Source organism: Saimiri boliviensis, chromosome 10, assembly GCF_048565385.1.
Source record: "Saimiri boliviensis isolate mSaiBol1 chromosome 10, mSaiBol1.pri, whole genome shotgun sequence".
In the NCBI taxonomy this organism is placed as follows: Eukaryota; Metazoa; Chordata; class Mammalia; order Primates; family Cebidae; genus Saimiri; species Saimiri boliviensis.
Window position 1 is genome coordinate 120,722,869 of NC_133458.1, and position 25,797 is coordinate 120,748,665.

General features: G+C 39.0%; 1 protein-coding gene across 4 annotated transcripts in view; it reads left to right on the plus strand.

Annotated features, from left to right (window-relative positions):
- DPY19L1 (dpy-19 like C-mannosyltransferase 1) overlaps positions 1 to 15,913 on the plus strand; it is a 113,213-nt gene extending 97,300 nt beyond the window's left edge. For 2 of the 4 annotated variants that reach the window (XM_039462090.2, XM_074379840.1), the window contains exons 20-22: positions 5,501 to 5,600; positions 6,765 to 6,890; positions 13,014 to 15,913. In XM_039462090.2, coding sequence (XP_039318024.1) covers positions 5,501 to 5,600; positions 6,765 to 6,890; positions 13,014 to 13,170 — 383 coding nt within the window. In that variant the 3' untranslated portion in view covers positions 13,171 to 15,913. Of the gene's footprint in view, positions 1 to 5,500; positions 5,601 to 6,764; positions 6,891 to 10,003; positions 11,431 to 13,013 lie in introns of those variants that run through there. The other 2 variants (XM_039462091.2, XM_074379839.1) reach the window with 2 other exon arrangements.
- The last annotated feature ends 9,884 nt before the right edge of the window (positions 15,914 to 25,797 follow it).

The following is a 25,797-nucleotide window of genomic DNA, read 5'->3' on the forward strand; positions in this document are numbered from 1 at the left end:
CTCCAGCTTTGTGTTTTTTTTTGTTTTTTGTTTTTTGTTTTTGCTTGTAATTGTCTTGGCTATGCAGGCTCTTTTTTGGTTCCATGTGAAATTTAAGGTGTTTTTTTCCAATTCTATGAAGAAAGTCAGTGGTAGCTTGATAAGGATAGCATTGACTCTATAGATTACTTTGGGGGGAGTATGGCCATTTTCACAATTTTGATTCTTCCTAACCATGAGCATGGAATGTTTTTCCATATGTTTGTGTCCTCTCTTACTTCCTTGAGCAGTAGTTTGTAGCTCTCCTTGAAGAGGTCCTTCATATCCCTTGTAAGTTGTATTCCTAGGTATTTTATTCTCTTTGTAGCAATTGTGAATGGGAGTTCACTCATGTTTCTCTGTTATTGGTGTATAAGAATGCTTGTGATTTTTGCACATTGATTTTGTATCCTGAGACTTTGCTGAAGTTGCTTATCAGCTTAAGGAGATTTGGGGCTGAGACAACGGAGTCGTCTTCTAAATATACAATCATATCATCTGCAAATAGAGACAATTTGACTTCCTCTTTACCTATTTAAATACCCTTTCTTTCTTTCTTTTGCCTGATTGCCCTGGCCGAAACTTCCAATACTATGTTGAATAGGAGTGGTGAGAGAGGGCATCTTTGTTTTGTGCCAGTCTTCAAAGGGAATGCTTCCTGTTTTTGCCCATTCAGTATGATATTAGCTGTGAGTTTGTCATAAATAGCTCTTATTATTTTGAGATACGTTCCGTCAATACCTAGTTTATTGAGAGTTTTTAGCATGAAGGGTTGTTGAATTTTGTCAAAGGCTTTCTCTGGTCTATTGAGATAATCCTGGTTTTTGTCTTTGGTTCTATTTACGTGATGAATTACTTTTATTGATTTGCGTATGTTGAACCAGCCTTGCATCCTAGGGATGAAGCCGACTTGATCTTGATGGATAAGCTTCTTGATGTGCTGCTGGATTCAGTTTTTTTGCCAGTATTTTATTGAGGATTTTTGCATCAATGTTCATCAGGGATATTGGCCTGAAATTTTCTTTTTTAGTTGTGTCTCTGCCAGATTTTGGTATCAGGATAATGTTGGCCTCATAAAATGAGTTAGAGAGGATTCACTCTTTTACTATTGTTTCAGATAGTTTCAGAAGGAATGATACCAGCTCTTCTTTGTACTTCTGGTAGAATTCAGCTGTGAAACCATCTAGTCTTGAACTTTCTTTGGTTGGTAGGCTATTAATTGCTGCCTCAATTTCAAACCTTGTTATTGATCTATTCAGGGATTTGACTTCTTCCTAGTTTAGTGTTGGAAGGGTATAAATGTCCAGGAATTTATCAGTTTCTTCTAGATTTTCTGTTTTATATGCATAGAGGTGTTTATAGTATTCTCTGATGGTAGTTTGTATTTCTGTGGGATCAGTGGTGATATCACCTTTATTATTTTTTATTACATCTGTTTGATTCTTCTCTCTTTTCTTCTTTATTAGTCTGGCTGGTGGTCTATTTGTTTTGTTGATCTTTTCAAAAAAAAAAAAAACAGATCCTGGATTCACTGATTTTTTTTTTTTGAAGGGTTTTTTTGTGTCTCTATCTCCTAGTTCTACTCTGTTATTAGTTATTTCTTGCCCTCTGCTGGCTTTTGAATGTGTTTGTCCATGCTTCTCTAGTTCTTTTAATTGTGATGTTAGGGTATCGATTTTAGATCTTTCTGCTTTCTCTGTTGGGCATTTAGTGCTATAAATTTCCCTCTACATACTACTTTAAATGTTTCCCAAAAATTCTGGTACTTTGCATCTTCTTATTAGTTTCAAAGAACACCTTTATTTCTGCCTTTATTTTGTTATTTATCCAGTAGTCATTTAGGAGCAGATTGTTCTGTTTCCATGTAGTTTTGCGGTTTTGAATGAATTTCTTAATCCTGAGTTCTAATTTGATTGCACTGTGGTCTGAGGAACTGTTTGTTTTGATTTCTGTCCTTTTGCATTTGCTGAGGAGTGTTTTACTTCCAACTGTGTGGTCAATTTTAGAATAGGTGCAATGTGGTGCTAAGAAGAATGTATATTCTGTTGATTTGGGGTGGAGAGTTCTGTAGACGTCTATTAGGTCCATTTGGTACAGAGCTGAGTTCAAGTCCTGGATATATTTGTTAATATTCTGTTTTGTTGATCTGTCTAATATTGACAGTGAGGTGTTAAAGTCTCCCACTATTATTGTGTGGGAGCCTTAAGTCTCTTTGTAGGTCTCTAAGAACTTGTTTTATGTATCTGGGTGCTCCTGCACTGGGTGCATATATATTTAGGATAGTGCTTCTTGTTGCATTGATCCCATTACCATGATGGTTTAAGGTCTATTTTATCAGAGACTAGGATTGCTCCCCTTGCTTTCTTTTTTTTTTTTTTTTTTTTTTTTGCTTTCTATTTGCTTGGTAAATCTTTCTCCATTACTTTATTTTAAGCCTATGTGTGTCTTTGCCCATGAAATGGGTCTCCTGAATAAAGCACACTGATAGGTCTTGACTCTTTATCAGTCTGTGGGCATTTAGCCCATTTACATTTAAGGTTAATATGGTTATGTGTGAATTTGATTCTGCCATTATGATACTAGCTGATAATTTTGCTCATTAGTTGATGTAGTTTCTACCTAGTGTCAATGGTCTTTACAATTTGGTATGTTTTTGCACTGGCTGGTACTGGTTGTTCCTTTTCATGTATAGTGCTTCCTTCAGAAGCTCTTATAGGGCAGGCCTGGTGGAGACAAAATCTCTCAGCCTTTGCTTGTCTGTAAAGGGTTTTATTTCTCCTTCGCTTATGAAGCTTAGTTTGGCTGGACATGAAACTCTACGTTGAAAGTTCTTTTCTTTAAGAACGTTAAATATTGGCCTCCACTCTCTTCTGGCTTGTAGGGTTTCTGCAGAGAGATCCGCTGTCAGTCTAATTGGCTTTCCTTTGTGGGTAACCCGACCTTTCTCTCTGGCTGCCCTTAGCATTTTTCCCTTCATTTCAGCCTTGGTGAATCTGACGATTATGTGTCTTTGGGTTGCTCTTCTTGAGGAGTATCTTTGTGGTGTTCTTTGTATTTCCTGAATTTGAATGTTGGCCTTCCTTGCTAGATTAGGGAAGTTCTCCTGGTTAATATTCTGAAGAGTGTTTTCCAACCTGGTTTTATTCTCTCTGTCACTTTTAGCTACATCGATCAAACATAGATTTGGTCTTTTCTTGCAATCCAATATTTCTTGGAGGCTTTGTTCATTTCTTTTCACTCTTTTTTTCTCTATTCTTGTCTTCCTGCTTTATTTCATTGAATTGATCTTCAATCTCTGGTATCCTTTCTTCTGTTTGATTAATTCAGCTGTTGAAACTTGTGTATGCTTCGCAAAGTTCTCATGCTGTGTTTTTCATCTCCATCAGGTCATTCATGTTCTTCTCTAAACTGGTTATTCTAGTTAGCATTTCGTCGAACTTTTATTCAAGGTTCTTAACTTACTTGCATTGGGTTAGAACATGCTCATTTAGCTCAGAGAAGTTTGTTATTACCCACATTCTGAAGCCTGCTTCTGTCAGTTTGTCAAGCTCATTCTCCATCCAGTTTTGTTCCCTTGATGGCAAGGAGCTGTGATCCCTTAAGGAGAAGAAGTGTTCTGGTTTTTGGAGTTTTCAGCCTTTTTGCGCTTGTTTCTTCCATCTTTGTGGATTTATCTTCCTTTGGTTTATGAAGTTGGTGACCTTTGGATGGGGTCTCTGAGTGGACCTCCTTTTTGTTGATGTTGAAACTATTTCTTTCTGTTTATGAGTTTTCCTTCTAACAGTCAGGCCCCTCTGATGCAGGTCTGTCGGAGTTTGCTGGAGGTCCACTCCAGACCCTGCTTGCCTGGGAATCACCAGTGGAGACTGCAGAACAGCAAAGATTGCTGCCTGTTCCTTCCTCTGGTAGCTTCATCCCATAGGAGTACCTGCCAGATGCCAGCCAGAGCTGTTCCATATGAGGTGTCTCCCAGTCAGGGTACATGGAGGTCAGGGAGCTACTTGAGGCTATCCCTTATCAGAGCTAAAACACTGTGTTGGGAAATCCGCTATTCTCTTCAGAGCCTGGGATGTTTAGGTCTGCTGAAGCTGTAACCACTACTGCTGTTTTTCCCAGGTGTTCTGTCCCAGGAAGGTGGGGGCTTTATTTATAAGTCCCTGATGGGCTGCTGCCTTTTTTCAGAGATGCTCTGCCCAGCGAAGACATCTAGTGAGACAGTTCCTACAGCTACTGATCTGTGTTGGGCCCTGCCCAGATGGGATTTTCCGGCAGCTTTGCTTACAGTGTGGGGTTGAAACCACCTACTCAAACCTCAGCAATGGCAGATGCCCCTCCCCCCCACCAAGCTCAAAGGACCCAGGTCAAGTTCAGATTGCTGTGCTGGCTGTGAGAATTTCAAGCCAGTGGATTGTAGCTTGCTGGTCTCCATGGGGGTAGGACCCGCTAAGCCAGGCAACTTGCTCCCTGGCTTCAGCCCCCTTTCCAGGGGAGTGAACAATTTTATCTTGCTGGCATTCCAGGTGCCGCTGGGGTATGAAAAAGAAATTCGGTTTCTGCCCAAATGGCTGTCCAGTTTTGTGCTGAAAACTCAGGGACCAGATGAATGTGTAGGTACCAGAGGGAATCTCTGGGTCTGTGGGTTGTGAAGACCATGGAAAAAGCACAGTATCTGGGCCAGAGTGCAGGAAACAGCCCCTAATGGCTTCCCTTGGCTAGGGGAAGGAGTTCCTCGGCCCCTCATGCTTCCCGGGTGAGGCAATGCTCCACCCTGCTTTGGCTTGCCCTCCTTGGGCTGCACCCACTGACCAACTAGTCTCAATGAACCAGGTACCTCAGTTGAAAATGTGGAAATCACCCACGTTCTACGTCGATCTTGCTGGGAGCTGTGCACCAGAGCTGTTCCTATTTGGCCATCTTGCCTGGGGATGATTCTGCTGTTTTTATAAATTTTAATTTGTTCAGAATTTATTCACAGTCATAAATGCACATTTAAAATAATTTTTTCTATGCTTATTTTCTTAGTGAATTTTTAATATTAGTTCTTCACATTCCATCTTGAAATAAACTCATGGAATGTGATACTTTATTCATGTGTAGAAAGGAAGACTTTGTTGTCATCTGTGTATCAAATGATTGAATACTAAATCATCTTCCAGAATTCCTTGTTACTATAAAGCTTTTCTAGACAATTTGATACTTCTTTTCTAGATTCAGGAAAGATTTCTGAGTTTTTTTTTTTTTTTAAGAAAGCTTTAATGAGATGATGAAGCTCTGTTTTCCAAGAAAAATCATTTACCCAGGCCTGGTTGCCAACTGCTACTTTATCAGCCATCTGACTTAATAGTTCTGCCATTGAATCCTGAAGTTGTGAGCCTTGCTGGGCCTCCGCTCTGTTACTTGTGAAATAATTGATTTAAACTTGAAGGAGACCCTTTCTCATGCTCATTGAATGTCATCCTGAGACCTTCCTCTTGTTTTCCAGATGCAGTGTTTGCAGGTGCCATGCCCACGATGGCAAGTGTTAAGCTCTCTGCACTTCGGCCCATTGTGAATCATCCACATTATGAAGATGCAGGCTTGAGGTCAGTGCACAGTCTCACATTATCAAAAACAAACCTTCCATGCAAACAGACTGAGTGGCGGACACCAGCAAACTAATGAGTAATGTTCCAAAAGGATATGATGAACTGAGATTTATCGAGTTGGGTAACAGAAAGCTGAAATAAGACTGCTAAGCACTAAACAAATCTGTTAAGACTGCAGAGGGCAAGAAAATGACAGCTTTCAGGGCTATCTTCTCTACCAGGCAGAAAAAAGAAGTCATACTATAACACTTTCCCACAGGTTAACAGGGCTCTGAAATGTCCAGGTCCTTTTCATCCTGTAACTCTCTGAAGAGTTTAGCTTAGAGTGTTTATTAAGGTTTTCTCATAGGTGATTTTTCTTGAGTTTGGAGAAGTCATTTGAAGTAGAATCCCATTCAAAAGGGAGTTTATTCTGGTTTTCACCAGTACAGCCTGTTAGAATGAACTTGGGTATTTTCTATTTTTTTAGATTTTTTTGAGACTTTAAAAAACAATTTAGAGACGTGTTATCTAAATTATTTTTTAAATAAGATTTAATTTTTCATGCAATTTCTAAGGCAGGTGATGCTATTCATTTTCTAAGTGATTAGGGGAATCTTACTAGTATATTGTTTTGCGTAACAACAGCATATACATTTTACAAATAAGCTTTTTCATTAAAAAAATCAATCTTACCAAGCTAATTTCCAGACCAATTTTGTTGAATAAGTTTAGTTTTTCTTAAATCTAGAAATAAAATGAAGAACCATTTAATGTGAGTTATTGTTGATGTCAAAGTTGAGACTGTTGCAGCTTCAGAGTAGTCCTGTAGTTTGTTTGTTGTAGTTCATCCCTGTTCACACACAGGGAACCTTACTCTTAAATGTGACAGAGTAGTGAAGAATTGAAGACAAATAAATAAGTGAAGAGACTCAAAAAACACCAAGTTTGGAAATTTAGCGGTGTGTTAAAGGCGACCCTCTTCTCCCATGACTTCCTCCTTCTGCCTTCTGCTTTTGACCTCACTGATGCCCCTTAGCAGGAACTCCCGTGAGGAATTTCCTCCTGACTGGATTCTTCTTCATCATCTGTCTTCTAGTCTCATTCACTGCTTTCTTCCAAATGTGTTGATTGTATCTTTTTAATCTTGAAAATTTTGTGCCCAACTATTTTTCTTTAAAGAGCCAGAACAAAAATAGTATATTCAATGTATAGTCGGAAAGCAGCTGAAGAAGTGAAGCGAGAACTGATAAAGTTAAAAGTGAATTATTACATTCTAGAAGAGTCATGGTGTGTAAGAAGATCCAAGTGAGTATCAACACAGTTAATATTTTATAATCATAAGACACAAAGGTTAATTCAAGCACATGGCAAGAGCTTTGCTGGTGGCGGGGGTGTGTATATAACATTTAATAAAGTGTAAGTGAAAAAAAAATTTTTTTTGTTTTTGAGACAGACTTTCTGTCGCCGAGGCTGGAGTGCAGTGGCATGATCTTGGCTCACTGCAACCTCTGCCTTCCAAGTTCCGGCAATTCTCATGCCTCAGCCTCCCAAGTAGCTGGGATTACAGGTATACACCACCACACCCAGTTAATTTTTGTATTTTTAGTTGAGATGGGATTTTGCCATGTTGACCAGGCTGGTCTCAAACTCCTGGCCTCAAGTGCTCCTCCTGCCTTGGCCTCTCAAAGTGCTGGGGACTATAGGTGTGAGCCAGCATTCGTGGCCTGAAAAAACTTTCTAGATAATGATTTGGAGTCTTTCTTTTCTAGTCCTTATAAATTTCTTTTTTTTTTTTTTAAATAATGATTTGTGTGTGTATACTACCTTAAAGAGATTTTATTGGCACTAATTGATAATCTCCCAAATTGTTCATATTTGCTTTTGATGTTTTAAAAAAACCTTTTATTTAAAGTTAGATTTTTTTTTTTTTTCCAAAATACTTCCAGGGTCTGAAACCAAGTAAATGGGGAGCCTCATTTTGGTGAAGTCAGGCAGCTGAGCACCAGGGGCCACATCATCCGTACTGTGTCTCTGTACTACACTGTGTCCTGTTGATGGATGGGTTACCCTGTTAGCATCAACTCAGAATGAAACTTTTCTTCCCTGGCATCTCACATCTTATTTGAATGGGAAAATAACTATACTATGACCCACATTCTCTTGGTTTTATAGTTGTTAAAAGTTCCTATTTCCACAGAGATGTTTACTAAGCTGAGTATAGCTCCAAGCTACAGTAAGATCTTGAAAGCAGATGTGAATCTAAAGTTCTAGAAACCTGGCACGTGAGTGATAACAGCAGGTGACAGTAGCCTGCTTTTAAAGTACCAAAACATTCACTCCATGAAGAGCACAGTACAGAAACACTTTTATCAGAAATACATGCTATTTTATGGAATGATAATTTTTTAAAAATTCTTTACTACTCTTTAAGTAGAGATTGTTATATTTATGGCTTAATCATAAATTGCCCAACATATATTTCAATGACACATATGGTATAAGACAAAATTGTTAAAATAGTTCTGTGACATAATATCCACAGTTTTGCTCACAGGGAAACTAAAATTATTGATCATAGAATGATTTTTCTATGCATATGTGCTACATGGTTGGAATTCAGTCAGGATTTATAGAAAATGTTATTTTGTAATAATTTTGAAAATGCTTTAAGCATTTATGAATACGTGAATATATATGAAATTCACATTCTCGCCTTTAACATTGTTATATAAATTTAAGACAAAAAAGTTCTAAGCATTTCATAACAATCTTATGAGGAAATTATATGAAATGAATGGTAGGTTGACATTTGTAATAGGAAGAACTCAGTTCTTAGCATAGCTTTCTACCAGAATTGGGATCTTCTTTATTTCTTTGGACTTCACTCTCTTGAAACAACTCTTAAGTTATTGGAACATAAAAATAATGTTCATAACCTTTTTTCTCCAAGCTAACAATGAGTCTTGAGTTGAGAGTCTTCATTTTTTCCTAGATCCTACATGGAGTTTGAATATATGAAAGTTACAGAGGCTTTGTGCTTTAGGGTGTTGGGAGAGCTCCCTGGATTTGCATAGCTGTAACAGTCTAGTGTTCGGGTAGGCAGAGCACTGTTTTACTCACACAAGAAGTGATACGAAGGCAAATTTAGGAAGTATGGCAATAAACTTTGCACAGTAAACAAAATCAGCAGACACTGAACTGACTTCAGGTCACTTATGAGCACTCAGACTGAGAGTTGGGGTGCAGAGGAGGGTGTGCTGCATCTCCCCATCCCGATCTTGACTTGCAGTTATTGTGGCTGTCACAGCAGGAGTTGAGTGGGAAGAAGCTTTGAAAGTGACTCTTCAATCTGTTTTCCCGACTCATTAAAATGACACTCTCCCTCTAGTACAAGATCTAAGCCAGGCTGATGACATGCATCAGGAAACCTTGACCAGGTCCACTCTGCCTCAGCCTTGACACAAAACAAAAGCTGTGCTTTCTGCTCCAACAGGGAAGCAAATGGGGCATTCAAATAGGACAGAAAAGGGAAAAGTGACTAATACTTACCTAGTGTTTACAATTGGAGTAGGAAGTTTCTTGGCAAAGCTTTCCGCCAGGTTTGGTATCATCCTTATTTCCTTGGTCTTCACTCTCCATTTCACTTATGTCAGCCTGAACCCCTGTAGATTGCTGGGGCATGAAAGTATGTCAGAATGGGGGAAGCAGATGGGGAACTTGGATAGGAGAGGAAGGGGAAGAGGGACCAATATTTATCTAGTGCTTAATCTGTGCCTGGCAGTTGGTGAGCACTAAGTTTAAATGATCTCATTTACAAGTGGCTTAATTGTATGGCTTGATTATTCTTTAACTATTTGACACTGTGTTTAAATATAAACACTCAAATATATTTGCATGCAAGTTGTAGATTAGTTTTTAATTAACTACGGTTCTCTGCTTCCTTTTATTCCAATAATAAAATACATGTATTCAGAAGAAAATAATTCCGATTTTCGCTAATGCTATTTGCAGATGGCTGGCCTGGGGAGACCTTGGGAAACTTAGATGAGGACTAAATAGTGTTGCACCAAGGCAAACAGAGCTTCCCAAGACAGCTGTTTGCCCTCTCTTTTTCCTAAAAGCTGTTGAACTCAGGAAAACTGTGGGTCATTCTCTACTTCCTCTGTCTCACTCTCTTCCACCATGGGCCCTCAGTGTTATAACAGTTCAGCCTTGATGTGTATGAGAAAATTAAAAGATAGAAAACCCATGCCCAGCCATATTACCATAGGTGTTCAATGTCAGTAGAAACTAGTATCAGCAAGGGTGTGCAAAAATTGTGCACTTGAAGTGTCCCTCTTCATAGGAACACTCACTGGCTAAACATTTCTAGGTGATAGTTTGAAGGGAAGGTAAAAAATTGTGTATTCCTTTGACAGAGTGATAATGTTGGCTCTAGAGCAGGGGTTCCCAAGCTTCCAGCCATGGACCAGTACGTTGGCCTGTTAGGAACCTGGCCTTGCAGCATGAGGTGAGTGGAGAGTGAGCGAGCGTTACAGCCTGAGCTCTGGCTCCTGACAGATCAGTGGCAGCATTACATTCTCATAGGAGCACGAACTCTATTGTGAACTGCACATGCGAGAGATGTAGGTTGTGTGCTCCTTACGGGAATCTGATGCCTGATGATCTGAAGTGAAACAGTTTCATCCCTCCCCACTCTCCAGACCATGGAAGCATTGTCTTCCATGAAACCAGTTGCTGGTCCCAAAATGGTTGGGGACCGCTGCTCTAAAGGTTTAGCTTGAAGAAGGGAGCTCAGCACAAGACTGCTTGTGGCTGCATTGGTTTGTAATGGGAAACAATTAAAATATCTATCTGTAAGGAATTGGTTAATAATATATATGAGAACTAGCAGCTATTCAAAACAATAGAGTAGATCTTTATGCACTGACATGGAAAAATCACACCACATTTTACTGTTTAGAGTCCCAGAATAATTCCATTTTTGTAAAAACAACTCAAGCGCATCTCTCAGAGTTCTCCAGAGGGACAAAACTAATAGAATAGATGCATATATGAAAGGGAGTTTATTAAAGGAGTACTGACTCACACGATCGCAAGGTGAAGTCCCACAATAGGTCATCTGCAAGCTGAAGAACAAGGAAGCCAGTCCAAGTCCCAAAACCTCAAAAGTAGGGAAGCTGACAGTGCAGTCTTCAGTATGTGGCTGAAGGCCCAAGATCCCCTGGCAGACCACTGGTGTAGACCCGAGTCCGAAAATTGAAGAACTTGGAGTCTGGTGTTCAAGGGCAGGAAGCATCTCCAGGAGAAAGATGGAGGCCAGAAGACTCAGTCAGTGTAGTCCTTCCACATTGTTTTGCCTGCTTTATTTCTAGCCATGCTGGCAGCTGATTAGATGGCACCCATGCAGATTAAGGGTGGGTGGACCTCTCCCAGGCCACTGACTCAAATTCTAATCTCCCTTGGCAACACCCTCACAGACACACCTAGAAACAATAATTTGCATCCCTCAATCAAGTTGACACTTGATACTAACCATCACAGCATCTGTGTATGTAATTATATCCGTGTCTGTATTTGTGTGCATGTGTCTGACAATGGATAACAAAATGTCCAGCAGATACCAAATATTCTATGTTCTCACTTATAAGTGGGAGCTAAGCTACCAGGATGCAAAGCATAAGAATGATTTTGACTGTGGGGACTCGGGGGAAGCAAGGATGGGGGTGGTGAGGGATAAAAGATTACACATTGGGTATACAGTACACTGCTTTGGTGATGGGTGCACCGGAATCTCAGTAACTGCCACTGAAGAACTTATCCACATAACCAGAAACCACCTGTTTCCCAAAAGCTATTGAAAAATATATATTTTTAATATATAATATATATTCATATATAATATGTAAAAATATATTTCTATATTATATATATTACTATCTATAAATATAGTAATATATATTATATAAATATATATATAATATATTATATATATGTTTTTTTTTTTTAAGGTCCAGCAGGATATATGCTGGATTGTTTATAGAAGTCACCTCAGAAATGCCATTGGAGATGATGGCGACTTTCATTCTTTTAAATTTATGTAGGCCTATATTTTGGTATTTTCATAATGACTGATTACTTTTGAGTTAAAGATGTTGTTTGAAAAGGGAAAGTGATGTACATTTCTGCTACAGTGTTTGCCTCATGGTGGAGATTGAGAGAGGGACTGCTACTAAACATAAAAGGGACTTATTGGGAATTATTTTCCTCTTAAAAATAAAAGTGGAAGCAATCATGATAAAACATGAATAGTTGTCGTTCTCTATAATTACCCCACATATATTTCTGTTTTAAAAATTTCTCAAAAGGTAGATAGCAGTATCCAACAGTTACATCTATAAAACGGTTCTTGATTTAAAATAAATGGTACTGTTATTTTGAGGGACTTGCTTAGGCAAATGTCATATGATACAAATTTATACTGTTCTTTATAAGGGTATATTGTTTTTGAGATTTAATTATGTATTTGGCTAAGATGTATGCTCAACACTACCAGAATTTCTTTAAATTGATTGATTCTACAATATTGACTGTCCAGTTGAGGATGTTTTGACCTACTGATTTTTTGACTTTATGACAGTATTAAAGCCATATGCATTTAGTAGAAACCATACTTCAGATACCCATACAACCATTCTGTTTTTCAGTTTTAGTACAGCATTCAATAAATTACCTGAGATAGTCAACATTTTGTTATAAAATAGCATTTGCGTTAGATGATTTTGTCCAACTGTAGGCTAATATAAGTGTTCCTAGCATGTTTAATGTAGGCTAGTCTAAGCTGTGGTGTTGGGTAGATTAGGTGTATTAAGTGTGTTTTCATCTTATGATGGGTTTATTGGAACATAACCCCATGGTAAGTTGAGGAGCATCTATACAATGAATGCAGCTTCCCTATGAACTAAGCATATTTGCTCATTATAATAATCAATATTATACCTTTTTCTGTGTGCTGGGCATGGTGCTAGATACCTGATCTCTCTTAATCCTCACAACAAACCTATGTCATGGGTGTTTATTTCCTCATTTTACCAATGTGAAAACTAATACCAAGGGACCTGCTCAGCACCACATTCTTCGTAAGCAGCTAAGGCAGAGTTTAACTGAGATGTCTCTTAACCCAACACCTGGATATATGTGTCTGAAGATCTGTTTTTTTCCCTTATCACCTTTGCTGCATTCACCTTGTTCTAAAGTGAATCATAGCAGCTTATAAAAACATAAATATATAACAGGATTCTTAAAAAAACTAAGGAATTTAAGTGGAAAAAAGGTCAGAAAATGAGGTCAGGAATATAAGAAGTACTCTGCTTTATCTGCAGTTATATAATGCACATTGATTTTTAGTGTGTACATTGACTTTTCTAGGCCTGGTTGCAGTATGCCTGAAATTTGGGATGTAGAAGATCCTGCCAATGCTGGGAAAACTCCCTTATGTAACCTCTTGGTGAAGGATTCCAAACCTTACTTCATCACTGTATTCCAGAACAGTGTTTACAAAGTCCTAGAAGTTGTAAAAGAATGACTGCTACATGAACTGCTGCCCACGGACAACTACATCAGTAATGGTTTTAATGTTTCGCTAAGTCATGTGTTGTTCATATCCCAAAAACTTTTATAGGTAACTGTTTTCAAATAGAAAACGTTTTATTTGGTCGATTTGAATGTCATTCTAATTATAAAAATGACTTACACCTTTATCAATTGGTTACTATTTCAATGCACCCTTTAAAATTTGCTATGCAAATGAGTATATGTTTGTATTTGACTTTAATATTTGTGCTAAAGTGAGCAAAGCTACCTGTATAAAGAAAACACAGTGGGTCATGAGAAGCATGATATGAAAATACAGGACAATTCTGACTGTATATAGGGGCTGATTTTACAGTGTTAAGAACTATTAATGCCCTTGCTTCTTTGTTCTGCCTTTTGCTCTTGTCTTTTGGACATTTTAGTGATTATTGTAAGTTCTTTGGTCATGTCAGCCCCTATCATCAACTTGAGTTACAGTAGATGGGGCAGACATGAGTGTTTGCTGTGTAGAATTATCTATTTTACTTCCTTGTGCTCTTTTTCTCTGTTCTCTTGTTAATGAAGCTTCTCCTGCCCATTATTCCAAACTCTTGGACCTAGTGGTTAGGAAATTTCCTTAACTTCCAGCCATTTGGCATTATCATGTCTGTCTGTCTGTCTGTCTGTCTGTCTGTCTCTGTCTCTGTCTGTCTGTCTGTCTGTCTGTCTGTCTCTCTCTCTCTCCCCCCCTCCCCCTCTCCTCCTCCTCTCTGTTGCCACATTTTCTGTCAAATAAGTGCTGTTTACTTATTGAGTTGCTTGTCAAGTACTTATTCTTGGTTTTAAAAAAATTAATGGTAACTGTATTTTTCTCATTTTTTAGCATTATTCAAATCTTTATATTTTAATACCTTTAAACCACTTTAAAATTTTTTCATGTTTAATTATAGTTTTAAGAAAAACTATTTTGAACAACTCCAAATATAGTGCATCTAGAAACTAATGTATATTTGAGTAGACATAATTTATAGTGGAACAGTAGACTGTTGTACATGATAATTTTTCTTTGACTATTAAGGTACAATAAAACATGACTAATTTTGCTGTCAAAGTAAAGAATAATGATAAATGGAGTTTTTATATTTTGCTTTTAAGATTGCCTGCCTTTAATAAGACAAAGCCTTAAGCCTTATGTTATAATTTTGGTTCAAAAAACTATCTTTTCAGTATGAGAAATGAGTATATTTTGTCTTCCTTTTAAGTTTTCTCTTCCTGTTTATTTTTATTTTGAATTTCTACACCTTCTTTGAATTCCTTGTATGAATTTTTGTTTCTTAGAAGTTAATTTGTGTGAAATGAGATTCTTCAAAACGATGAAACCTCATAGTTCTGAGAAAAGGTTTTAGGGTCTTAAATTCTAAGCAAACCGTGACTATGGCTGACTACACATTTAATTATACAGCTTCTCTTTCTTAACCACAGGCAGATTAACCTCATTGTGGATTGTCCTTGAGACCTTAGTCCTCAGGATGGTTTCTGGTGACCACTGCTGGAAGCCACTATTCTCTTTCTACCTTCTTACCAGAGTCCAAGGGCAGGCCTAGTCTCCGGGAAGCAGCAGCTTGCTGATGTGAGTCCCCTACAAAGGCTGAGGAGTGTGACCTCAGAGAAGCACCGCCCCCCAGCCCTGCCCCGGTGCCCAGAGCTGCAACTCCCAGGGACACTCCTTCCCTGGAGGTGGCCCAGGAGATGGACTCTGGCAGTGTTCTTCAGATTTGTGGCCGCTTTTTGTCATTTGCTGGTTGGCTGTTTTTATTTCTTAGGCTTTTGCTAGTTTTAGAAAATAGAGAAGCAGCCAGTGATTTGTGGACTAAGAGCAACACTGAAGCGATGATGTATAGCACCAGCAGTCTAGGAACATGGGCAGTGGACACTTGAGACTGAGGATGGGAGTCGGCGTAGGCAGGGAAGGGGAGGTGCTCTCTGCTTATCTGCGATTGTTGCTTACCCGAGTGTGGCTGATTTTGTACATCCAGCAGTTACAATTTTTAAAAATTTTACTTTTACAGTTACTTTTCTGTTTTTCTCACCCCCTAGTAATTTACTTCCAAATAAGTTCACATGTAATAAGTAGAAATTCTGTACGGGAAAAAGCATTAAAAATACTATTTTAACTGTTTCATTTGCTGGGAACCATTAAAAGTAGCGTAAATTAGCTTTTTCCAGAAGGATCCTTTTGTAGCAGTGTTTATGAATGTAACCCCCAGTACAATGCGGCTATATATTAGGGGAGCCAGTCTGGAGCAGAGGCCTGAAGGTCCCTGCTATGCAGCTGTGGCCACGGTTTGCAGCACCAGCACTGTGGAGCATTTGCACCTTTGATGGCAATGCAGAGTGGTAGCAGGTTCCATAGGTGTGACAAAACAGTATTAAATCTCAGTGTTTTGCATATTTTTAGCATTTAAAAATATTTTTGCTTTAGTGTGAAGAAAGGATAAAAGAAAGTGATCAAAATAGCTATTGCTATGACATTTTAGAAAACAAAGTTGGGGCTGTATTTCTGTAAAAAGATAACCTCTAAAAATGCTTGGCAAAAAAAGTATAGTGTTAAGATAGGCCAGTGATATTAATGAGAAAGTGAAAGGATGTATCAGGAATAAAGTGTTATTGCATAGGAGTATTGTATTTTTATGAATTTTATGCCAGTTGTTTACATGTACTATATATGTTAAATAAAAAAAGATCATGAAAAATGAGCTAAATGTTTTTCTTGTTATTTTCATTTCCACCTTGATTATGAACATGTTTAGCCTTACTTTGTAGTCAGATAGCCATGAACTGGTTTGAGCCAGATTGCAGTTCAGAGAAGAGAGAGAAAGATTATAAAGTGGGGCAGACTTTTTGTTCTTATTGTTGGTAGTGGTAAGTACTGAGATTATCCAAACTTTTCCTATATTTATGGTAGAGTCACTTACATTCCTTTACCCTTTTCATCAAAGGACACAATAATTCATTCAAACTATGTATTGGGAATAAATACAGAATTGCCAAAAGCTTTTTTAAATACATTAAACTACCAAAAATTTGGTGTCAGTATTTTCTAAATTATGGCTCAGTGTTTTTACTTGATACAAACATCAACTTCTTGGTTCTGTCTCTATGTAGGAAAAACATTTCATCTCTGTTCATTCCTGTATAATTAATTTCTTAACACAATGACACCTTGATTTTGACATCTTTGGGGAACGAGGTGTTCCAATACAGTGGTTCTCAAAATTAACAGGCATCAGCATCACCTGGGAGGGCCCACAGATTGCTGGGCCCCACCACAGAGGTTACTGATTCAGTTGGCCTATGGTGGGGCCTCAGTACTTGGATTTCTTACCAGTTCTTAGGTGGTGGTGATGCTGGTAGTCCCGGGACCATGCTTGACAGCCTCTGCTCTAATCCATGGGAACAGACTGGCTGGATGACTGGCCTACAGGGGGCGCTCCATTCCTGACAGCACATCCCACCAGAGCTGGTTGATGGACACTCTACCAGGAGCTAAATTTTACCACCTACCTTCTTTGCCTGTTACGGGGGACTGCTTCAATGAAGCTTTCAAGGAGCAAAGAACAGTGTAGGTAATTTTTAATCAGAACACTGATATAGATTATTTAAATATTTTGAAGCTGCAAACTGCACCTTGTTTCTTTTCAGTTCAGAGATAGAAGAGGAGTGAAAATCCTTTGAAATAGAACTTCCTTCTGAGGGAAGGCAATAGATAAATTCAGTGATGTGTGGGGATTGTAAAAATTCATTTTCCACTTTATTACTTTTGTTTTGGCCACAGAAATCTGAACCTTCTTCCTCTATTAGAGGTCAGCCAACAATCAGCGCTAGGTCATGGATTGCTTGCTTCTCTCTTCTTTCTCTTTCTCCTGCCCCCCAACTAGAAGTTTCTAATTCGAATCAATAAAATTGTTAACGCAGAAAAAAAGGAGCCACTTTTAAACTTCATTGCTTTTTCTGAATTGGTCTTTCTTTCACAGCATTCTTTCAGGACAAATACATTTTACATTAGAAGTTGAAAAGGATATTAAGGTACAAAAAGGTCTTGAAAACTTTTCCTTTTACATTTCCTCCCATGAGAGAGATTTTAAAATTCTGAATGAATATATAAGAGTTGAAGACTCAATTGTAGTGTAATTAAAAGATAGTTTTCTTTTTTTGCAGAGAGCTTAGGATAACACTGATACTGGCTCCACTTTCAAAGCAATGTTTTCTATAGTTTTTTATACTCAATTATCTAACCAAAACTCTTAAGTATGCACAGCGTATTCTGTTTCATAGGCATGTTCTTTTTAATGTAGCATAAGATCATTTCTTTTTTTTTTTTTTTTAAGTACCCGATAGGCTTTTATCCTGTAAGCAAATTTAATATCTTTGTGGGGAGAGTTGAATTTAGCAAACTTCAGCTCCTTTGGTTAGGCTGATTACTCACACCTTTAATCCTTATGCATTTCCAAAAAAATAGAAATGAAAGTACAAAATGACAATTGCTAAGTAGTTTGGCATCTTGTCATGAAAACTGGGAAAGAAAGATGCCTGCAAGCCACCTCTGGCTCTGCCACCTGCTGCTAATACCCTGCTCTTTCGCCAGGCTCCTCGAGTCTGTACTCTTGGTATCTGCTTAGTGATCAGACTTCAGATTCAGAGGCCTCCCTCTTGCTCTGGAAAATTCTCTTCCCAGAAGAGTACGATTCAGTAATCCCTTGAGCCCTTTACATGAGTAACGAATTTTGACTTTTTTTTTTAGCAAACACCTCTGTGGCAGTAATTCTGAAACTTCTCTGCACATTAGAATTACTTGGAGAGCTTCAAAAAAATCCTGAAGCCTTTTTCCCAGCCCTGGAGATTTGTGGACTGAGATTTGGAATTTTTTTTTAATTCCTAGTGATTCCAGTGCTCTAGGGCTAACATTTTAGGACTTGCTCTCCCTACTTCACTTCTGAATAGCAAGATTTCCATGTAGGAATGGTAAGCAAGTGTCAGCAAGTGTCTGTCAGGTACACTTTATTCATGATTATTAATTTCTACATTATTTCTAATATGGCACCTAATGTTGAGTAGACTTCGGAAGGAGCTCTGTTTTCAGTTATGGATGCCTGCCAATGGCAGGAAAAAGGGGGAGGGTGGCAGTGTAGTGCCACGTATTTGTAAACCCTGTCAAGAAATGAGAATATAGCAGCAAAAAGAAAACCGAAATTATCTTGAAAATCATTTGAAAAGTTACTGTGTGAGGAATCGTGTCTTTTCTGCAGGTGCTTTTTGCCCCTCCTGGAATATACTTTTCTTAATCAGTATGTATTTCAGATGCAACTCAAATGTCACCTCCTCTGTGAAGCCTTTCCTGACTGCCTGCCATTTGGTTGAACTAATTGCCTCCCACCACCCATGCACGCGCCCATAACCACATTGCACACATTTATCAACGTGACTTTTCCCCCACTATATTATGTTCCTTGTAAAAAGAACATGTCTTACTCCATTCTGAATCCACAGAGCCTCCTCGCACAGTTACTGGCAAGTAGTACTGCTTAATGATTTTTTTTTTAAATAAACCATATTTTATTTAAAATAAACCATATTTTAAATAAACGATACTTTATTCAACAATGCAATAAATTCTAATGGCACTAAAAGTTATTTTTAGGACTAAAAGTTTATGTTTTCCAGCCGTGGAGAAGAAATAAGGAAATGCATGACATCATCAGATGAGGTAAATATCACAGAAGAAAATATCCTTGTTATACAGCCAAACAATAATTAAACTCATGTCTTTAGTAAGTACTTTCAGACATGGCTAGTGACCGTATGAATTTATTGGAAGGTAATATGACAAAGATACCTCTCTCTAGGAGCAGGCCTCATTGACCTGATTTCAGTGTATAGCTCAGGATACTATGGTTGCTGGCCATAGACACGTTTGCTGCTGATCAGGGAGCAAGGAACTCTGGAAATTTGATTTAAAGTCTGGGAAGAGGGATTTCTCAAAGGATAAGAAGGGACTGGGTGTGTTGTTATTAGGTGTAGATATGAGGCAAAGCAGATGACAACAGTTGCACAATTAATAGTGTCATAATAGAGACAAGTACACTGGAATGCATAATCCATTTTTAACAAACTTAGTGAAATAGGGCATGTTTCTTGAACATCAGTTTCTTGTCTTTTTTTTCTTTTTTTTTGAGACGGAGTTTTTTGCTCTTGTTACCCAGGCTGGAGTGCAATGGCGCAATCTCGGCTCACCGCAACCTCCGCCTCCTGGGTTCAGGCAATTCTCCTGCCTCAGCCTCCTGAGTAGCTGGGATTACAGGCACGTGCCACCATGCCCAGCTAATTTTTTGTATTTTTAGTAGAGACGGGGTTTCACCATGTTGACCAGGATGGTCTCGATCTCGTGATCCACCCCCCTCGGCCTCCCAAAGTGCTGGGATTACAAGCTTGAGCCACCGCGCCCGGCCAGTTTCTTGTCTTTTAAAAGAATATGGCTTTTGTGATAAATATTAGAAACAAGAGAAATAGACAAATGAACAACCACAGGAAATTTTAATATACATCTCCTTAGAAATTGAGATAAGCAAAAAGATCAGTAAGGAAATGCATGATTTGAGTAATAAAAGCAATTTGATTTAATAGTCATATGTAGAACTGCACCCAACAGATGAAGAATATATATTCTATTCATGTATGTGGGACATTTCCAAGAATTGACAGTAGAACATGAGCTCCTGGCCAGGTACGGTGGCCCATGCCTGTAACCTAGCATTTTGGGAGGCACAGGCAGGCAGATCTCTTGAGCCCAGCAGTTTGAGACCAACCTGAGCAACATGGCAAAACCATGTCTCTACAAAAAATTAGCCAGGACGGTATGTGCCTGTGTTCCCAGCTACTTGGAAGGTTGAGGTGAGAGGATCTTGAGCCCAGGAGGTTAAGGTTGTAGTGAACTGTGATTGTACCACTGCACTCCAACCAGCCTGGGTGACAGAGTGAGACAAGCAAAAAAAAAAAAAAAAAAAAAAAAAAAAACTTGAACATTAGCTCCAAAAAAGCATGACTTTTTGGCCTATTTTGTTTACAAATGTAACCTAATTATCTAGAACAGTACCTGGCACATGTGGGTGCCCAATATTTGTTAAAGGAAATAATTGATCATACCTGAAGTCAAATGGCAATTCTTGTGGGTGGGTGGGAACAACCTAGGTATTGGAAATCCTGTAGTTGGAAATCAGCACAAGTGAAAAACAGTTTTAAATAATAATTCATAATTTATGAAAATTTGAGAAAAAATACAATGATAATATACTACAAATTGCATGTGGAGGATGACTCAAGCAGTTCTAGATATACTCTTTTTATTTTGGCCTTTAGTCTAAAATGCATTCATTAATCCAATAATATCTATATCAGGAATATAAACACAATAGTTCTCCCACCCCCAGTTGAAGGGAATAATGAGCAGAAATTGATGAAACAGAAAACAAATAGATCAGCAAAGTCAAAGTTGGTGTATTAGTCCATTTTCACTCTGCTGATACAGACATAAGACTGCGCAATTTACAAAAGCAAGGTTTAATGGACTTACAGTTCCATATGGCTGGGAACGCTTCACAATCATTACTGAAGGCAAGAAGGAGCAAGTCGCATCTTACAGGGATGTCGGCAGACAGAGTGTGCAGGGAAATTCTCTCTTCTAAAATCATCAGATCTTGTGAGACTTACTCATTATCACAGAACAGCACAGGAAAGAGCTGCCCCAATGATTCATTTACCTCCCACTGGGGTCCCTCCCACAACACATGGGAATTCAAGATGAGATTTGGGTGGGGACATAGCCAAACCATATCAGTTGGTTATTTGAAACCTTAATCAGGAGATAAGAGAGAAGGTATAAAAGGTAAGGAATGGCAAATCACAGAAGCTGCAGAGAGTCAACAGGTAATAGGGATATTATAAACAAACTTTGTCAATAAATTTGGACACTTTGATAAAATGTCTAAATCCCCAGAAAAATACAGCATAACGGAACTAGTCCAAGAAGAAATCAAAATTACAAATAGCAGCCATCCCCCAGAAAGAAGTTGGATTAATGGCTTTTTTAAATCTTCCCTTGAAGAAAACAACATATCCAGTTTTATAAGCTTTTCCTACTGAGCATTCAAGATACTGATCATTCCAGTCTTACACAAACATCCAGAGAATAGCAAAGAAACTCAGTTCTTTAGGTGACTGCAACATTAATACCAAGAGCACAGTAGAGTCAATGCAATAAAGGAAAATTGCATGTCTATTGCAATCATTAATAAAAGTGGCAACAAAAACCTAGTAATAAATTTAACAAGTTGTAAAAATATCAGTTCTCAAATTTAAAGTTTTAATAAAAATTTCAATAAGACATTTTATGGAGCTTGACAATGTAAAATTTATATAGGTAAAGAATAATCAAGTCAGAAGAACATCAGATAAGGGCATTTTTCCTATAAGGTGTCAAGATTTATTACAAGATCTATAGAAGTATTGGCATAAGAATATTTTTAAATTGACTAATAGAGCAGAATAGATAGCTCGGGAGCAAGTGTGCATATAGTTAATAAATGAGTCTGTGATAGTTGATTATCCATATGAAAAATAATGATATTGAGTCCCTACCTCACATCATACACAAAAATAAAAGTCCTCAGATGAATCAAACATCTACACATGAAAAGCAATATTTTAACACTTAGAAGATAATACAGGATAGTATCTTTACCTTCTCAAGGAATAAAGGAGGACTTCCTGAGACCCAAAAAACACTACCTGTAAAAGATCAATAAATTCACTCTTATGGTTAATAATTTCTGTTCACTACAAGATATCAGAAAGAGAATGAGGTAAGCCATGATGTGTTCAAGATATTTGCAACTTGAGTACCTGACAAAGACTAGAGAATGGAGAACTGCAAACAGTAAGAAAATGCAAAGAATCATTTAGAAAAACTCCAAAGACATTGACATTTCACCAAAAATGAAAAATATCTCATAAACATAAAGAAAACCCAACCTACTCATAATTAGAGAAATGCAAAATGAAACAACATTTATAAACTACAACATTATCAAAATTTTTAAGCCTTGAGAAACATGGAACATCATGAACTCTCCTTTACTCCCAGTGGAGGGTAACTACTTTGGAAATAAATGGCATTGCCTAATAAATAAAACCTAGCATCTAGTAGTGGAGCTGAAGTTCGAAAATTGGTCCCTGGGTCCTAACCAAGACACCCCATTCACCATGGGCTTGGGAATGCATTGAATCTGCTCTGACACTTAACTGTGTGAATCAACACAAGTCAATTCTTGAAAGCACATTTCTTCGTGAGTGAAATGTGGACAAGAAATAATGGCCGTCTCATATGACTGTTAGGATATTTGCATGAAGTACTGTATGCAGAAGTTTATAGTCCAAATGTAATGAATCCTAGTTCTTTACATCCTACCCATGAGAGCAGCAGACTAGCAGGAGGCTGAAATGGGATGATGTCATCAGCCAAACACACACACAGGCAGGAAAGCACCATGCTCCAGTGACAGACAAAGCCCAGGACTTCTCTGCATGTGCTTCTACACAGGAGAGCATATGGATGTTTCTAGTTAACTGTCTTTATGCCCCTTGACTTTTGCTTTTGATACTTATACTGAATTTATTTCTGGTTCCAGATGACTAGACATTCACTTTGCAAATAATTGTTGTGGCTCTATGTTTGCTCCAGACACAGAGCTTTTATTATCACCCAGAGATCCCTATGGGAACCAAAACAGGCAAGCTGAACCAAGATTTCTTCCAGAATCAATTTCCTGAAACCAGGAGGCTTTATCATTCACAGTCTGTGCAAAGGATATTTTTTTAAAGAAAAATGGACTCCTTTATTTATTGCTCCTTTACCCCACCTCTCCTTGCCCCCTATTTTGCCCTGACTTTGGGATCTCAACCTGGGTGGAAAAAGATTGGATGGCATTCCTACTTTTGGTGGCACTATGTGACACCATCTCTCAGCTCCGACTCAGGACCTTTTGCGTGACCTCTCAGCAGAGGTGTGGGAGGCTGGGGCTCTCTGATGCCCACACGCGGTCATTGGGAGGTTAGCCGAAGGATACCAAGAAGATTGCTGCCCCAAAATGTGACTCCCTTGCCTATCCAGGTATCTATAAACCCATCATTAGAAAGACAGTCTTTAAGACTCATTTATACTACTTTCTAAAAAAGAAAGCAAATTCCCCTGAAGGCATAAAACACTAAACCCCTCTCAATCAGCAGTAGAGAGATGCTGGGCCAATGGAAATGTTAAAGTTATGAACGAGGTGCTCCTGGCTTCTAATTCTATCTTGGCCGTTTACTCTCTGACATCCTGAACTTCTGTGAGCCTCAGTTTCCTGATTGGAAAAGATGGAGTCAATACTACTTAGCTTGCAGTGTTCTGAGAGGCAGCGGCAAGGAATCCAACACAACACTCAGCACTCACATCAAAGGGACCCTATACATGGACACCATTATGGTAAACATCTTTGTGGAAAGTCTTCCCTTAAGGAAGCTGGATGGAGAAGGCACAGCGTTCTTAATACATACCCACTTTGATGTGGGTCTAATGTTAGGGAATGATGTCTGGGCTCTGGATACACGGCGGCCTGAAGCAGCAAACAGGCAGCAAAAACACAGCTGATCCAATGCAACAGGAATAGCCTCTGTTCTGGCCAAGAACTGTCACTCGGCTCTCCACAAAACAGGAGTACCGTCCCACCAAGGATGGCTTCTGGGCAAGGCAAGGCCTATATGGGTCCCCAGAGGAACAAGTGGCATACATGAGACTGGGTTCAGACTGGAGGGCATCTTAAGGCAGGAAAGGAGTGATGTGAAAGGAAAAGGTTGACAGGTAGAACCTTGAATAAAATGTGGCATGCCTTCACTGGAGAAACAAGGAGGATTTCTGATTGCCATCTCACAGGAAGAGAATGTAGACCAAGGACCGTGAGGGGAAACTTTGTAGAATTATGGAAACTTCATCATTTCCTTCTGATATAGTTCTGTGCTTTGCTGAGGGTTCAGGGACTTGCCCAAAGTTCTGAGAAAAACCCCATAAGAGGCAGAAGCATGCCTCGGACCCTCTGGTGGGGTCTCTTGAGGAGAGAAAGTCTAGGCTTCATCTGAAGAACTGTCATTTAGACTGCTTGGCTGGGGAAGAACGAGACGGTACTCAGCCAAACAGCTTGCTCAGGAATGTGGACTGGGAGAAGAGCTTGAAAAAATGAGTGGCAGACTGATTTTACCTATGAGGGTCAAGAGGTGAGCAGGGCAGCGGGTCTGAAGCACTCAGAAGAGAGCAGCCCAGACTCAAACTCAGACTGGGAGCCAGGGGAGACTAACAACCAGGGAAGAATGGGAAACTGACCAGAGAGGAAATGCTGTTTACTTCCAGGCCAGAGTTCCAGGCCACCCTGGGAAGGCAAAGAAGTCCTAGAGCATCAGAGTCCAATAGACCTTTCTGCAATAATGGCAGCATTCTATGTCTGTGCTGTTAGTAGGGTGGGCACAAGCCACAGGTGCTTATCAAACACTGGAAATGTGGCTAGTGTGACTGATAAATATTTTTAATTTTATTTAAATTAAAGTAATTTAAATTTAAGTTTAAATAGCCACACATGGCTAGTGGCTACCATATTGGACAGTGCAGCCCTGAAGAGTCAGATGGTTCAAATTTTGCAAGAACTGAGGACCCTTGAAGTGATTTTATTTGATAGAGTAAGGGTGGACAGCTCCTGAGACTGAAGTTCAGGCAAGGAGGTCTGGGACCAACTGAGATGGACATCTGTGCTGGAAATTCAAAGAACTGACTCATTAGCTGGAGAAAGAAGCCATTATACCTTCCTATGTCTCCCTCCTTGAGCCTTTGCCTTCACTGAAGACTTGGCATTTGGCATCTCTCACTCAGTGGTCAGATGTCAGGTGTTACTTGCCCAGGAACTAGTCCTTACTCCCTCTTCCTTCCACTAAGTTGGGAATCCTTCTATGTGCCCCTCTAGCACCTGCAATGCCTCACTTGTGGTCCCCTCTTATCTATTTGACTAGCTCTACCCTGCACGTAGTAACTGGTCCTCAGTGAGTGTTTACTTAGGGGTGATTGGGGTCACGTGATAGTGCATCACATTCTTGCTATATGACCTCAGGCAAATTAATAACTTTTGAGCTAGCTGGGGAGTATTCTTCATGACAGGACTTGTAGGATTTCATTTCACATCTGTGTTCCAATTTAATATACTCAAATTGAGCATCTGCTGCATGTTAGGCACCAGGCATTATAGAATGAGTAAGTCACACTCCCTGTCATCAAGGAGATCCACAGTTAAGTTCAAGGACATACAAGTTTTATCAAAAGCAGACTGGTTAAGAGCACGTGTCTTGCAGTGGGTCGGAGCAGGGTATGCAGCCTGGCTTTGCCGTGCTCTAGAGGCAAAGGCTGAGTGATCTTAGGTGATGAATTCACTTTCTCAAGTTCTGATTCTGCGTCTGTAAAATAGCATCACGATTCTGTACGGCCCAGGTGTGAGGTTTAAATGAGATCCTA